The sequence below is a fragment of the Aotus nancymaae genome, unplaced genomic scaffold, assembly GCF_030222135.1.
Source record: "Aotus nancymaae isolate 86718 unplaced genomic scaffold, 86718_ANA_hifiasm-v0.15.2.pri h1tg000007l, whole genome shotgun sequence".
NCBI classification, from domain to species: Eukaryota; Metazoa; Chordata; class Mammalia; order Primates; family Aotidae; genus Aotus; species Aotus nancymaae.
In genome coordinates, this window is record NW_026988418.1 from 25,753,934 (window position 1) to 25,771,245 (window position 17,312).

A 17,312-nucleotide genomic window follows, 5' to 3' on the forward strand; every position below is an offset into this window, starting at 1 on the left:
ATGAAAGATAGTTTCATAGTAAAAATAATAAAATACCTGGTGAAGATGAATTAGGGTAAGTATTTGGTAGGCGGAAAACATAATAAATATATGATGCAAGAAGGCTGTTTCTGCCATGCTGGTCATGATTTCCTTCCAAGTTTTTGTGAAGTCGATTTATAATTGATGCCATGGCTTCAAAAGATGCTTGACCTAGATTAACTTTTAAGAAAGAAGAAAATACCTTTGTTTTAACTTTAGACTGTAAATTCCACAAAGATCAGTTTTGTCATCTCTACATACTTTAAGTATAGTGCTTACATAGTAAGTGTATAAAGATGATTACGATTTGATATCGACTTTTAATGACACCTTGGATTAGCTAAACCAAAAATACTTTCCTAAACAAAATGAGAAAAAACTCGTTTTACTAATTTAAGATGAAAATTATACGGGTTTGATTAGTTAAAAAAAGAAAACAATCATCAACAGATATCTGTTGTTTAGTAGAACAATACAAAGTACATGATAAGAAAAAAGAAAATTCATCATGTGTAATACCTTGAGAAGCAATTTCTCATTTTAAAGATTACTCCAAAAATCTAAATAGCATACAAGGGCAAACATATTTTGTTTAAAAAGAATTAAAAATATCAACAACAAAATGGATTATTGAAAATATTAACAGTATAATAAGAAAATAGTGACTAAGAAACTTGATTGGAATGAGTGTAAAAGGATTAGAAGGAAAAAAAAGGTCTAGAAAAACAGGTTGAGGTAAGACTTACAGCATTTTAAACGCCAGGCTAAGCAACACATACTTGGTCATTCAAGTCAATATATAACAATAATTTTACAAAAATTGGGAAATTGTGATAGATAGCATACTGAATAAATGGGTAAACTGAACAGCCATTTCGAGCAATAGGGTCTGAGAGTCTATGATTTATTTAATCAAGACAGGAAATTATGAAGAGATAATGAGGCCAATTAAGTTTTCCCAAAAGTGGAATAACCAGATTAAATGGTCATTTAGGAAGATTAATCTATATATACTGAAGTAGAAGGGAAAGAGACTAGAGACAGAAACCTGAGTGAAGTTAAGTGATTCTAGCTGAGTTTCTGGTTAATCCTTTTCCTTTTTCTCACAGTAGCTACTCCAAGTTACCAGAATCCATCTCAAAATTCAGGTCCTCCTTAGTCCCTTCTTAGCAATCTTGCCTTCTATCTCACAGAAAAAATGTAGAAAGCATGAAAGTCCTCATGTTTCTATTTTCTTTTCTTTTTGTAAAGAGATGGTGTCTTCCTATGTTGACCAGACTGGTATGGCCTAGCCTCAAGCAATCCTCCCATCTTGGCCTCCCAAAGTGCTGGGATTACAGTTGTGAGCCTCTACATCTGCCCAAAAGTCCTCATATTTTCCTACAAATTTATCAGAATCTGAAACTACTTTATCTCCTCTCCAAAGGAAGTAGTGCCCTCTCTTATGTAAGAGTGATCTATTACATTCACTCTTGTCTCACAGAATTACTTTATTAATTAATTCTTTTCTCCCCATATATTTTTCTCCCTTGAGCATGTTTACATGCTGATTTCTCTCAGCATGTTTACATGCTGAAATGTTGCCACTCTTTTGCCCTACTCAACCCTGCTTTCTCTTCTAACTTCTTACAAGAGTAGTATATGCTTCTTGTATTTATTTTACCATCTACTATTTGCTTCTTAATTCCCTGTAATCTGGTTTCTACCTTCACTTAAACTAAAACTACTGTTGTTAATTTCAAGAGTATACATTTCTCAAGTATACTAGATAAGAGAGGGACTCTGAAACCAGTTTGAATCTTGGCTTCCAAATATAAATAAAGCACATAGCACTATTCCTAGTACACAGTAAATGGTATGCAAGTGTTTTCAATTACTGTTATTACTATTATTTTACTTATCTACAACAAAGAACAATGCTAACCTTTTTCTTTCCTTAAAACCTTCTTCTTCTATAATTTCTGTAACTGTATACTCTATGATCTCATAATTCATTACCTCTTCTCTATCCCACTATCACCTACATTTTAACAGGAACTCATCATTTTTTGTATGAAATTCTGTAAGACTCCTAATTTGTCTCCCTGCCTACAAGTTTCCCCATTTTTAACTCATCTCTACATACCACAGCCATCTTTTTCTAGTCAAACTTGGTCAAGTTACTTCCCTAACTAAGACCAGATCCTTTAAAGGCTATTTATTCCCTACAGAAAAATAGTCCCAATTTCCTAAAGTGTGGAAGATCCAATTTCATCTCCCACTCTCCATATTATTACCTCTAATCAATCCTCCAATTTATAACTAATCACATTTACTTCCTCCCCCACATTCACTCTGAGTTCATTTTATGTCTGTGTACTATGCACATGATGTTTCATCTCCTTGGAATAATATTTACCTGTCAGACTCCTATTCATCTTCAAGTACTCAACCCAGGAATTACTTCTATTTATAAGTCTCCCCTAAAAAAACTCAAGTAATTGAATACTCCTCTCCTTTGTGCCACTACTCAAACATAAAAATTCTATCTGGTTAGCTGAAATTTCTTTCAACTTCCTTGCAGGATTTCAGTGAAAGCTATTAGCAAAAGTTAAGGCGTAAACCTTGAAAAAGGATGGAAATGAAGAACACTTTTCCTTCCAGAATTACAGAAAAGAAAAAGAGACTACAGAGACTTGAGTAAATAAAGAAGAGCTACATTAAGTGGAGGAAAGCAGATGAATGAAAATGTAGAGTAGGTAGATTATACATCCTGCAAATTACAACATGATTTATCTGTTTGCCTATTTTCTTAACTAGCCTGTGAGATCTTAAAGTCAGAAACCATGACCTGAACAGTGCCTCTAAGTGTCAGGTACATAGTAAGTGCTTACTAAATATTTGGTAAATAAACATATTGCTTCTATAATTTGAGTATATATCTATAGGACACATTTTATGAAAACCAAAATTATCATTTTCTGGCATTATAAACAAGTAAACAACATCCTCCACCCCAAACCAAATATAGTCCTTACATATAGCAAATAGAAATCATGGTTCTTTTTTTTTTTATAAAATTTAAAAATGTCAAGTTATAAATTTCATGACTCATTCCCAAACAAAAGTAAATTACCTATTTGGCCGGCAATGACAGGAGGTCTAACAACTAAAAGTATCAGTTTATCTAGCAGAAGATGAAGAAATCGGACCACTGGTTCCAACTGAGATGTATTCAGTGCTGAAATACTGCTCTTCAATTCATTTTCTAAGTTATTTTCCATGATTCGCATGTCCCCAATTCGTACTGGGAACATGTGTTCATCCAGAGCATTGACCAGAGCAAAAAACTTGTCAAGATAAGGATCCTAAAACAAAGAATGAACAAAAGCACTAAGCACTTATAACTATAAATTTCCCAATTTTAAAGGACCACAGACCACTAGTATGTAATATTAATTGATAACACTAAAAAGTTCACATTGGTATACAAACATTGTTTCCAGTTAAATATATCTATTTAAATGTATTATTATAAAATGATCACTTCAAATATTGTTAGTTACTTAAGGAAATTACTGATACTAAGAATTTTTTTTTTTTTTCAGTTTTAGTTTTAGTTTGCTTTATTAGTTTGGAGTTCAATTATTGTGGCAGGCATATTAGTAACCTACTTTTGTCCATTATTAATTTATTGTCTTTCAGCTCCAGAGCCTTTGGATACAAGGCAAACTCATCGCCACATCTTACAATACTGGAGTCACTCTTTTATTGGAATGACTCCAATAAAAGTACCTGTGTACTGCTAAATAAAATTTATATACTATCAACTTTTTTCCTAAAGACAGCACAGAGGTGCTGTGTCTTCTTATTTCCCCCTACCTCACTGTGCAGAAAAGAATTAACATACTGGGCTTAAGACAGCTACTCTTTGAAAGTCCTGTTTACGAGTTTGGCCTTGGGCTAAATGACTGGGAATTTACATTTCAGGGGAGTTCCCATTGACAGATGGCTCACTGTGCCTAAACTGTTTGTGCAAACAACATGGTATAAGCTGAACACCTACTTTCCTCCTGGGAATCTGAAATACTGGTACCATGTTAGGCAAAGGAGGATTCTTGGAAGTTTATTTTTTGTCTCCTCTGGACTTCACCCCATTAACCTTTTACCTTTGCTAATTCTGCTTTCCATTCTTTCACTAAAATAAATCATAGCTGTGAGTATGACTATATGTTGAATCATGTAAGTCCTCCTAGCAAATCACTGAACCTGAGGTGGCTTTGGGAAGCCCTCCACACCACCCTTTCACTTTATAGGTTAGTGAAGCCCTGAATTTCATTTTAAATACTTGCTTCTTCTCAGTCTACATTTTTATCCTCCATGGAAAATCACATTTACCGATATAGTTTCAGCTATCACACTTACTCCATTATCTCCAAACCTAAACTCCAAACTAATTATAACCACCTACAGGATACCTCCATCTGAAGTACATAGGCACTTCAAACTCAACACGTTCAAAAATAAACTCACAGGTACCATAACTCCTTTCCCTTAGCATGGCCCCAGATGTACTTCTCTCATGTTCTCTATTTAGGGTAGAAATTACCATCTACCTGGACTCTATGGCATTCAAGGTCCTTCATAATCTATTACCAGCCTGCTCTTCTATTCTCATGTATCATGATTTCCTATGCACTTTAAACTACTACTATCACATCAGGTTACCTGCTGGTCCTTAGACTACTGTAACTCTGAACTTGCTACTCATCATCTGAGTTGCCCACTCTCCCTTTCTGTGTGTAGTAAATGCCTACTTATAAATGCAACATCAGAGTCCCTAGAAGAACAGATAACTGTTCCCCTGTACTTTAAACAATTTAGTTAATACATGTAACTTTGTACGAATTTCATCATACTTTTTACACTTTCCCATGTAACACTGTAAGGTTCTTGAACCAAAAGCTCTCTCCTCGACAGGTAACATCTCTGATCTCATGGAACTTACAGTCTAATGAGGGAAAGAAACAATAAACAAATGTGTATGTATGTGTGTTATATACACACACAAACAGAAAGAATGACAGAGTCAAAGTGCAACAGAGAAGTTGGGCGTAGGCAGTAATAAGTGCACGGGTAAGATGACATACAGTAACGAAGGTGCTATGTTTAAGAGTAACCAAGGAAGACCTCTCTGAAGGGAAGAGAAACTCTAATTCATAAGTCAAATGAATACCAGGAGGAAAAGCACTGCAGGCAGAGAAAGGATGTATAAAATCTATTAGAACTTGGTATGTTCCAAAAATAAGGAATTTGGAACAAATAATCCCTAAAAATTCTTTCCATTTGAAATACCCAAGCCTATGAGAAATAAAGTAAGCAGATGATGGTTTCTCAATTCCAATTATTCTGCCATGTACCAGAAACATAGAAAAAGCAAGTCACTTAACTGTTCAAAATGAAGTCAATAACATTTTGAAAAACAAAATGTTCACTTTTGTTGACATTCAATTATATTTTGTTGATTTTTTTTAATATTCTAAATATTGTATGTTTTTAACTGACATATATTCTCATATATCTGATAGCAATTACAGATTTATGACAGGTAACAAAACTGGCATCACAAGTATTAGATAATACGTTCAACTTATTTAAGTGACATTTGATAATAAAAAGATTAAAACTCACTTGTGTATGGATAGATGAAACAGCAACAACTTCAACATTAAAAACACCTTTGTGATTATCTACCCATTTCATGCCAGGTAGAGGAACCTGTAAGATATTAAATATAATGATCACAGATGCTTAAGTAGATTGTGAACTCTGAAAAGAAACAAAATTTACAATATGCCAGTGAGAAAAATATTGTGAAAATATATTTTTATTCACTGTAAATAAATTAAGAACTTTTACATTTCATTCCTATTTTAAAATCAAGCAATGCTTTATACAAAAGAACTCTCCAGAAGCAAAAAGCATAAATTAATAAACACAAAATTTCTATCTTCCCAGAGACATATCCCCTTATATCATTCTAAATCTTCATCTATGTACATATATTTATATACAGATTTATATAGTTAACACCAAACATATTATTTTGAAACCTGTTTTTCATTTATTATATTGTGAATCTCTTTTCATGTCATAAATTCAAATTTATAATATTTTAATGGATTATAGTATTTCACTTATTTTAAACATTCCTATTATATTTTAATTGGGTCTTGAAATATTTGCAAGCAAAAAAAGCCTGTTGGTTTATGTATTCAAAAACTTTTTTTTTTTTTGGAGATGGAGTTTCACTCTGTCGTCATCCAGGCTGGAGTGCAGTGGCACAATCCTGGCTCACTGCAAACTCCGCCTCCCAGGTTCAAAGGATTCTCCTGTCTCAGCTAATTTTTGTATTTTTAGTAGACAGGGTTTCACCATGTTGGCCAGGCTGGCCTTGAACTCCTGACCTCAGGTGATCTGCTCGCCTCGGCCTCCCAAGGTGCTGGGATTACAAGTGTAAGCCACCATACCAGGTCGAAAACATTTTTTCTGACATAAATTGCTAGAAATGTCTAAATTACTTCATAAAAAATGACTTTTAAAAGCAAGTACATAAATTCTCTCTATTCCTTCTGCTAAGTACAGCTAAAAACTCTGAAACCTGACATATAAATGAACATAAAGATTCTGAAAGGTAGAGAGAAAAAGGATGATGGGCCAGGATCTCAGGATGCAAGAAACTAAGAGTCAGCATTTCCTGGGTTTTGCTTTTGCCTCACATATCCTGGACTGAGTGCTAGAGAGGCTGGCAAGCCAGGATCGCCAAAAGAAGAAGAGAAACAAAGCCCCAAGAAAAGCATGTTCTCTCTGGCCAAAGACATTAATATTCCAGCTAGTTACAAGGGAACAAATCTTGGCCCCACTTCCCGCCTCCCTACACTAAATGGAGAGCCTAGGCTGCCACCTTTAGCTGCCTGAAATGAGGTACCCCTCTTCCCAACCAAACCCACACACATCAGGATGCTATCAAAGAAGACAGAGTTGAGATTCTGTCCCTTTTCTGGTGATAATTAGCCCCCAACCAATGGAGGTGTCAGTGGAGGCCATGTGGAGCAGTAACAAGGTGGCCCCTCTCCCTCACAACCAGGGAGGGGTCAGCAAAGGCCTCATGGGGAGCACAAAATCCCACCTTCACCCAGTAATAAGCCCCCTCACTGGATCCACCCCAGAGAGTAAAAGCAGGCAGAGTAGGTAATGTAGACCTTCACCTCTCCCTGACAGCAGCACCTCCCTCCCCCACTGCTAAAATAGACTACTGCAGTAAGATCTAGAGTCTTGTGATACCCATAATGTCCAGAATGTAATTAAAAATTATTCATCATACCAAGACCAGGAAAATCTCAACTGAAATGAGAAAAGACAATCATTGGACATCAATACTAAAATGACATAGACGCTTCATGGACCTGACAAGGATTTTCAAGCAGACATCATTAAAAATGTTTCAACAAACAATTACGAATATCTTTTAAACAAATGAAAAAAAAAACAGACTCGCCAAAACAAAAAAAACTTATAGAAAAATACAAGAGATTTCTTTCCTATAGTTTTATCTTTTTTTATCATGTATAGAAAATTTAAAAAAAATTAAGTCAATTTCCCATCACCAAATTTCAACACTAAGTAGATAAGAAATTCAACATCTCTGAGGCAAAAATAAAGATTCTGAAACATTTTTGAAAAAAAAAAAAAGCCAGTAGAGTAAGTTGAAACCCATCAAAGCAATAAACACTATTTGCTCTTTCAATCTAAAACACTTGTTTTCAACTTAAAAAAAAAAAGATATACAAGGAATATATACACACATACTTCTTTAAATGTAACAGTTCTCCTCAGCTCTAAATCAAGTGGACCTGATAGATATCTATAGAACTCTCCACCCCAAAACAATATACATTCTTCTCAGTGCCACATGGTACTTACTCTAAAATTGATCACATAATTAGAAGTAAAACACTCCTCAGCAAATACAAAATAAATGAAATCATAACAGTCTCGCAGACCATAGTGAAATTAAATTAGAATTCAAGATTAAGAAACTCACTCAAAACCACACAACTTCATGGAAATTGAACAACTTGCTCCCGAACGACTGTTGGGTAAATAATGAAATTAAGGCAGAAATCAAGTTCTCTGAAACTGAGAACAAAGAGACAACGAACCAGAATCTCTGGGATGCAACTAAAGCAGTGTTAACAGGGAAATTTATAGCACTAAGTACTCACATCAAAAAGCTAGAAAGATTTTTTTTTTTTGAGACAGAGTCTCACTGTTCTCCAAGATGGAGTGCACTGGCATGATCTCGGCTCACTGCAATCTCCGCCTCCCAGGTTCAAGTGATTCTCCTGCCTCAGCCTCCTGAGTATCTGGCATTATAGGCACGCGCCACCACTCCAGGCTAGTGAGTGTGTGTGTGTGTGTGTGTTTTATTATTTTATTTTAGTAGAGACGGGGTTTTACCATGTTGGCCAGGCTGGTCTCAAACTCCTGACCTCAAGTGATCTGTCTGCCACAGACTCCTAAAGTGTTGGGATTACAGGCGTGAGCCACCATGCCCTGCCTAAAAAAAAACCTAGAAAGATCTCAAATTGACATCCTAACATCACAACTAAAAGAACTAGAGAACCAACAGCAAACAAACACCAAAGCTAGCAGAAGACAAGAAATAACTAAGATCAGGGCAGAAGTGAAGGAGACAGAGACACAAAGTACTCTTCAAAAAAAAAAAAAAAAAAAATCAACATATCCAGCAGCTTTTTTTTTTTTTGAAAAAATTAATAAAACAGATCACTAGCTATATTAATAAAGAAGAAAAAAGAGAAAAATCAAATAGACACAATAAAAAAAGATAAAGGGGATATCATCACTGACCCCACAGAAATACAAACACCTATCTGCAAATAAGTTAGAAAATCTAGAAGAAATAGATAAATTCCTGGACACATACATCCCCGCAAGACTGAACCAGGAAGTTGAATCAGTGAATAAACCAGTAACGAGTTATAAAGTTGAGGGAGTAATAAATAGTCTACCAACCAAAAAAAGCCCAGGATCAGACGGATTTACAGCTGAATTCTACCAGAGATACAAAGAGAGCTGGTGACATTTCTTCTAAAACTATTCCAAACAACTAAAAAGAAGGGACTCTTCCCTAACTCATTTTATGAGGTCAGCATCATCCTAACACCAAACCCTAGCAGATAAAACAAAAAAGAAGCCTTCAGGCCAATATCCCTAATGCAAAAATCCTCAATAAAATACTGGCAAACCAAATCCAACAGCATGTCAAAAAGCTTATCCACCACCATCAAGTCGGGTTCATCCCTGAGATGCCAGGCTGGTTCAACATACACAAATCAATAAACATAATCCATCACATAAACAGAACTAAAGACAAAAACCACATTATCTCAATAGGCACAGAAAAGGCTTTCGATAAAATTCAATATCCCTTCATGTTAAAAACTTTCAATAAACTAGGTATTGAAGGAACACACCTCAAAATAACAAGAGCCATTTATGACAAACCCACAGTCAATATCATATTGAACAGGCAAAAGCTGAAAGCATTCCCCTTGAAGACTGGCACAAAACAAGGATACCCTCTCTCACCATTCTCTTTTTTGTTGTTGTTGAACCAGAGTCTCACTCTGTCACCCAGGCTGGAGTGCAGTGGCGCAACCTCAGCTCACTGCAACCTCCGCCTCCTGGGTTCAAGTGATTCTTCCACCTCAGCCTCCCTAGTAGTTGGGATTAGAGGTGCATGCCACCACATCTGGCTAATTTTTGTATTTTTAGTAGAGACAGTGTTTCACTATGTTGGCCAGGCTGGTCTCAAATTTCTGATCTGCCTGCTTTTTGGCCTCCTAAAGTGCTGGGACTATAGGTGTGAGCTACCAGCCCAACCATCACTTCTATTCAATGTAGTATTAGAAGTTCTGGCCAGGCAATCAGGCAAGAGAAAGAAATAAAGAGAGGAATACATAAAAAGAGAGGAAGTCAAATTGTCTTGGTTTGCAGATGACATGATCCTATATCTAGAAAACCACACACTCTCAGTTCAAAGGCTTCTTAAGTTAATAAGTTTAGCAAAGTCTCAGGATACAAAATCAACGTGCAAAAATCACAAGCATTCTTATACACCAACAACAGACAAGCAGAGAGCCAAATAATGAATGAACTTCCATTCATAACTGCTACAAAGACAATGAAATACCTGGGGATACAACTAACAAGAAAAGTAAAGGACTTCTTCAGGGAGAACTACAAACCACTGCTCAAGGAAATCAGAGAGGACACAAACAAATGGAAAAACATTCATATTCATGGATAGGAAGAATCAATATCATGGAAATGGCCATAATGCCCAGAGTAATTTATGCATTCAATGCTATTCCCATTAAACTGCCATTGACATTTTTCACAGAATTAGAAGAAAAAAAAACTATTTTAAAATTCATATGGAGCCAAAAAAGGGCCCATATAGCCAAGACAATTCTAAACAAAAAGAACATGAAGGCATCACATTACCCAACTTCAAACTATACTACAAGGGTACAGTAACCAAAACAGCATGGTACTAGTACAAAAACAGACACACAGACCAATAGAACAGAACAGAGAACTTAGAAATGAGACCACACCCCTACAACCATCTGATCTTCAACAAACCTGACAGAAACAAGCAATGGAGAAAGGATTCCCTATTTAATAAACAGTGCTGCGAGAACTGGCTGGCCATATGTAGAAAATTGAAACTAGACCCCTTCTTTATACCTTATACAAAAATTAACTCAAGATGATTAAAGACTTAAATGTAAAACCCAAAAACTATAAAAACCCTAGAAGAAAATCTAGGCAATACCATTCAGGACACAGGCACAAGCAAAGATTTCATGGCAAAAACATTAAAAAAAACTGCAAAAGCCAAAATTCACAAATGGGATCTAATTAAACTAAAGACCTTCTGCACTGCAAAAGAAACTATCATCAGAGTGAATAGACAACCCACAGGATGGGAGAAAAATTTTGCAACCTATCCATCTGACAAAGGTCTAATATCCAGAGTCTACAAGGAACTTAAACAAATTTAGAAGGAAAAAAAACACCATTAAAGAGTGGACAAAGGACATAATGAGAAACTTCTCAAAAGAAGATACTCATGTGACCAACAAACATGAAAAAAAGCTCAACATCACTGATCATCAGAGAAATGCAAATCAAAACCACAATGAGATACCATCTCACACCAGTCAGAATAGTGATTATTAAAAAGTCAAGAAATAACAGATGCTAGTGAGGCTGTAGAGACATAGGAACACTTTTACACTGTTGGTGGGAATGTAAATTAGTTCAATCATTGTGGAAGACAGTATGGAGATTCCTCAAAGACCTAGAACCAGAAATACCATTTGACCCCGCAATCCCATTACTGGGTATATACCCAAAGGAACAGAAATCATTCTATTACAAAGACACATGCACGTGTATGTTCATTGCAGCAGTATTCACAATAGCAAAGACATGGAATCAACCCAAATGCCCATCAATGATAGATTGGATAAAGAAAATTGGTATATACACCATGGAATACTATGCAGCAATAAAAAGGAATGAGATCACGTTCTCTGCAGGAACATGGATGGAGGTGGAAGCCATTATCCTCAGCAAACTAACGCAGGAACAGAAAACTAAACGTTGTATGTTCTCACTCGTAAGTGGGAGTTGAATAATAAGAACACATGGACACAGGGAGGGAAACAATACACACTGGGGCCTGTCGTTGGGGGGAGTGCAAAGGAAGGGAGAGCATCAGGAAAAACAGCTAATGCATGCTGGGCTTAATACTTAGGTGATGGGTTGATAGGTGCAGCAAACCACCATGGCACATATTTACCTATGTAACAAACCTGCACATCCTGCATATGTAGCCCAGAACTTAAATAAAAAATAAGAGTTCTTGAAGTTTGGTCTGAGAATCAGCAGCACAAACATCATCTGAAAACTGTTAGACATGTAAGTACTCAAGCCCCAATCTAGATCTACTGTCACAAAAACTCAGGAAATAAGGTTCAACAATCAGTGTTACAACAAACCCTCTAGGTAATTTCAGTTCATGCTAAAGTGAAAAATGCTATCTTAAAATACTTTAATAAGCAATGGTAATAGCAATGGTGTAATAGTAGCAAACACTTCTGTAGCACTGTCCAAGTACCCGGCACTATTTAAATGCTCTCCATGTTATTATGTCATTCAATCATCAATACAACCAGTAACTGTAAGTCTTAATTATTCTCATTTTACAGATGAAAAAATTGAGGCACAGAAAGTGTCTTAGTCACCTCATGCTGCCACAACAAAGTACAATAAACAGGTGACTTAAACAGCAGATATTTATTTTCTCACAGTTCTTGAGACTGAAAGTCCAAGATCAAGGTGCCAGCATGATCACTTTCTGGTGAGGGCTCTCACCCTGGGTTGCAGATGGCGAACTTCTTGCTTATATCCCCACACTGGTGAGGGATGAGGGATGTCAAGTTCTCTGGTCTCTTCTTACAGGGGCACTAATCCCATTATCAGGATCTCACCCTCATAAATCTAATTACCTTGTCTAAACCTAATTAACTCCCCAAAGCCCTAACTCCAAATACCATCACACTGGGGGTTAGGGCTTTAACATATGAATTTTTGGGCATACAATTCAATTCACAGCACTCTGCCACTCCCCATCAATGCTATTTCCTTGCATGAAAAATACATCCATTCCAGCCCCAAATGTCTTAACTCATCCCAGCATCAACTCTCAAGTCAAAAGTCTCACCTAAATACCATCTAAATCAGATATGGGTGAGACTTGAGGTATAAAAATTCACCCCAATGCAAAATTCTCCTCCAGCTGAAAACTGTGAAACCAGAGAAGTTATAACCCTGTCTTCCCAAATACAATGGTGAGACAGGGATGGGATAGACATTCTCATTCCAAAAGGGATAAAGAGGAAAGAAAGAAGGGGTGATAGGTCCCAAGAAAGTCCAAAATCTAACAAGGAATTGGCTCTTAAGTCCATTAACTCTTCAATTTCAAATGATACTGGTTTTTGTTTTTTAAATAAAGTATACTATATATGTTTAAGGTATACACCATAATGTTATGAGATACATACAGACAGTAAAATGGTTACTATAGTCAAGCAAATTAATATATCCATAATTTCACAGTTGGCTTATTTGGCAAGAGCAGATAAAATCTGCTCATGTAGCAATGATACCAAATACAATGCAATTTTCTTAACTACAGTCCTCATGCTGAGTGAGATCATTCAATATTTATTTCTATGTCTAGCTTATTTCTCTTAGTATAATGTCCTACATGTTCATCCATACTGTGTCTAATGGCAGAATCTGTCTTTTTTAAAACTGACTGATATTCCATTTTGTGTGTATGTGTGTGTGTATATTTAAAAAACAATTTCTACATAAGCCTATACAGAATATCACTATATATAACTATATATATAAAATGATTTGTCTCTATATAACAATTTTTTAAATTTTCAGTAAGGTATGAATTTATTCCTAAGCAGTTAAAATGAACCACTGATCTGTTGGACACTTAGGTTGTTTCCATATCTTTGCCATTGTGAATAATGCTGCAATACACCTGGAAGTGCAGATATCTTTATAATGAAGTGATTTTATTTCCTTTGAGTATTTGCTCAGAAGAGGATTGCTGAGTCATAGGGTAGTTCTATTTTTCTTTAGGAACCTCCATACTGTTTTCCAAGATAACTGCATCAATCTATATTTCTACCAATAGTGTACAAGGGTTCTCTTTTTTTTCACACTCTCATCAACATTTGTTATCTCTTGACATTTTGATAATAGCCACAATAATGGATGAAAGGTAATACTGCATAGTGGTTTTGATTTGCATTTCCCTAATGAAGAATGATGTCGAGCACTTTTTCATATACCTCTTGGCCATTTTTGTCTTCTTTGGATAAAGTACATTCAGGTCTTTTGCCCATTTTAAAATCAGTTTATTGTTTTTCTACTACCAAGTTATATGAGATCTTCGTAAAGTTTGGATATTAACCTCTTAACAGATACATTGTTTTCAAATATTTTTTCCCAATTCATAGACCACTGTTTCATTTTATTGATTATTTCTTTTGCTGTACAGAAGCTTCTCAGTTTGATTTCATTTCATTTATTTATTTTTATTTATTTTTGCCTTTGTACCCTGAGTTTCTGGTGTGATATCCTAAAAACCATTGCCAAGGCCATGCCAAGGATTATTTCCCCCGTGTGCTCCTCTAGAAGTTTTATAGTTTCAGGTCTTATGTTTAGGTCTTTTTTCCATTTTGAGTTGATTTTTATGTAATGGTATAAGATAAGGGTCCAATTTCATTCCTTGGCATGTGGAAATCTAGTTTTCCCAGCACTATTTATTGAAGAGACTATCCTTTCTTCATCACATCCTCTTGGTGCCCTTGTTGAAAATTAGTTCTCTGTATATGTTTGGATTTATTTCAGGTCTCTAATTAATTATACTCTTTGGCTTGATGATCTGCCTCTGGGACCACTGGGACAACAGCATCATCCCCACAGGTCTAGGGTGGGTCTACCCCCAGAGCTCTGATAAGCAGCGGTCTGCTCCCAAGGCTCTGCCAAATGATTCTGCCCCTAAGGCTCCACGTAGAGGTTGTTGGCCTGTTGAAACCAAGGCAATGGGCCTGATGATCTCTGAATCACCTTCAGGGTCATTTTCTCCTCTTTTTGAAGAACAGTACATGTTTACAGCTGAATAGCTCTATTATCCTGTCAAATCCAAAAAGTCCAACATCCTTCCTTCATTTCACCCCATCTCCTTCCCCTTCAGTTGAAACTGGCAGTGCTTCTGCTTGTATAATTCCATAAACTCTTTATCAGGTGACAGTCCAGCGACACCCTTCATGTTCTCTTCAGAACGTGCTTTCTCATTTCTGGAATGTGGATAGGCTAAAAATATTGTAAACCTTCAAGTTCTGGTTCCTTTAACGTTCCTTATTTAATTCAACTCTCTCCTATCATATTTTCTGTAACCAGTCAAAAGGAACCAAGCTGCACCTTCAACATCTTTGGAAAGTTCTTCAGCCAAATATCCAAAGAGCACATGTTCTATCTTCCACAAAACATCAGAACACAGTTTAGCCAAGTTCTTTGCCACTTTGTTACAACACTCACTTTTCCTCTAGTTTCGAATAACATGTTCCTCATTTCTATATGAGATCTCACCAGAATTGCCCTTAATGTCCTTATTTCTACCATGTACCTAAACTATCCCATCCTCTACCCATTACTCAGTTCCAAAGTCACTTCCATAATTTTAGGTATTTGTTACATGAGATGGTTTGGCTCCATGTCCCCACCCAAAGCTCATCTTGAACTGTACTCCCATAATTCCCATGTGTTGTGGGAGGGACTGGTGGGAGATACTTTGAATCATGGGGGTGGTTTCCTCCATAGTGTTCCTATGGTAGTGAATAAGTCTCATGAGATCTGATGGTTTTATCAGGGGATTCCACTTTTGCATCCCTCTCATTTTCTCTTGCTGCCACCATGTAAGAAGTGCTCTTCACCTCCTGTAATGATTCTGAGGCCTCCCTAACCATGTGAAACCATAAGTCCAATTAAACCTCTTTTTCTTCCCAGTCTTGGGTATGTCTTTATCAGCAGTGTGAAAATGGACTAATACATTACAGTAGCACCCCACTTCCTGGTACCAAAGTCTGCATTCATCAGCTCAGGTTGCATAATAAAATATAATAGATGGCGTGGCTTAAACAACAGAAATTTATTTTCCCACTGTTCTGGAAACTAGAAATCCAAGATCAAGGTGACAGCATGGTCACTTTCTTGTGAGGGCTCTCACCCTGGGTTGCAGATGGCCACCTTCTTGCTTGTATACCCACACTGGGGATGTCAAGCTCTCTTGGTCTCTTCTTACAAGGGCACTAATCATATCATGAAGGCCCCACCCTTATAACTTTGTCTGAACCCAACTCCCTCCCAAAGACTCCATCTCCAAATGCTGTCACATTGAGGGTTAGGCTTTAACATATTATTTTTGAGTAGGGACACAATCTGCTCCATAGCAGAGAGATTAAGAAACGTACCCAGGGTCACACAATTAAGTGTTAGCCAGGATTGAAGCCCTAGAAGATTTTGATATATTGCCATTTAAAAGCATATGGATTTTTAAAAAACAACAAAAATCCTTTCACGATTCCACACCCCTTCTGAGAGCTAACTAGCTAAATTTGGTACATAAAGATTTAAATTATTCCTACACAATTACCTAAATACAGAGTTCAATTGTTGCTATGTTTTTAAGTAAATAAAATTGAATTAAGAAACAGAGTGTATCAGCAGCACGGAGGATGGAAGGATTACAAATTCATGCAGCGAGAAAAATACCTTTTTGAGGAGATGCTGCTGTGTCTACTATTTGAATAAAGCTATGTCAAAATCAAGAAAAGGAAGAAGAAAAGTCAAAGGGCTGGAGGCAGAAAAAAGCTTGGAAGAAGCTGTCAGTGCAGAGAGAAAGGCATGTAGTAACACTTGTAGAAGATGATGTTGGAGAAGTGGAAAAGACCAGATCATTCAGAGATTTGTAGGTGATGGGAAAAAAATACTTGAATTATGTCTACATGCAAGAAAAAGCCAAAGAAATGTTTTTATTTGATCATAAGCAATATAATGAAACCATCTAATTTTAATTTTAAAATTGCTTTGTTTATATTGTTAGAATGGATTTCAAAGAGGAAAGAACTGAATAATATTATAAAGCAGTGAAAGTGAATGAAATAAGAACTACATATACCAAAAACACTAAATCTTAGTAATACGATGCTGAATGAAAAATCCCAAGTCCCAGAGGATTACATGCCACATAATAACTTTTTTGTTAAATTCATAAAGTAAATAATGTAGTATTTTGGCATACAAATACTTTATTTTAAAAGTAGTTTCAAAAGGCTTGTTTTCAGGACACTGAATATACTTAATGCTACAGAAATGTACACTTAAAATAATAAATTTTATGTTACATATATTTTTACCATACTATTTTTATTTAATTCTTTTGAAGAGATAGGTTCTTGTTCAGTCATCCAGGCTGGAGTGCAGTGATGCAATCACAGCTCACTGTCAACTCGAACTCTTGGCCTCAAGCAATCCTCCCACCTTAGCCTTCCAAAGCACTGGGATTACAG

The 17,312-nt window shown here is 36.1% G+C and overlaps 1 protein-coding gene across 15 annotated transcripts in view; it reads right to left on the reverse strand.

Annotated features, from left to right (window-relative positions):
• Positions 1–17,312, reverse strand: part of DOCK7 (dedicator of cytokinesis 7) — a 235,753-nt gene that overhangs the window by 98,352 nt on the left and 120,089 nt on the right. For all 15 annotated transcript variants that reach the window (XM_012442624.3, XM_012442623.3, XM_012442622.3 and 12 more), the window contains 3 exons: positions 5,692–5,778; positions 3,137–3,368; positions 37–201 (listed from right to left, as the gene is read on the reverse strand). In XM_012442624.3, the coding sequence (XP_012298047.1) occupies positions 37–201; positions 3,137–3,368; positions 5,692–5,778 (484 nt within the window). The remainder of the gene's footprint in view (positions 1–36; positions 202–3,136; positions 3,369–5,691; positions 5,779–17,312) is intronic.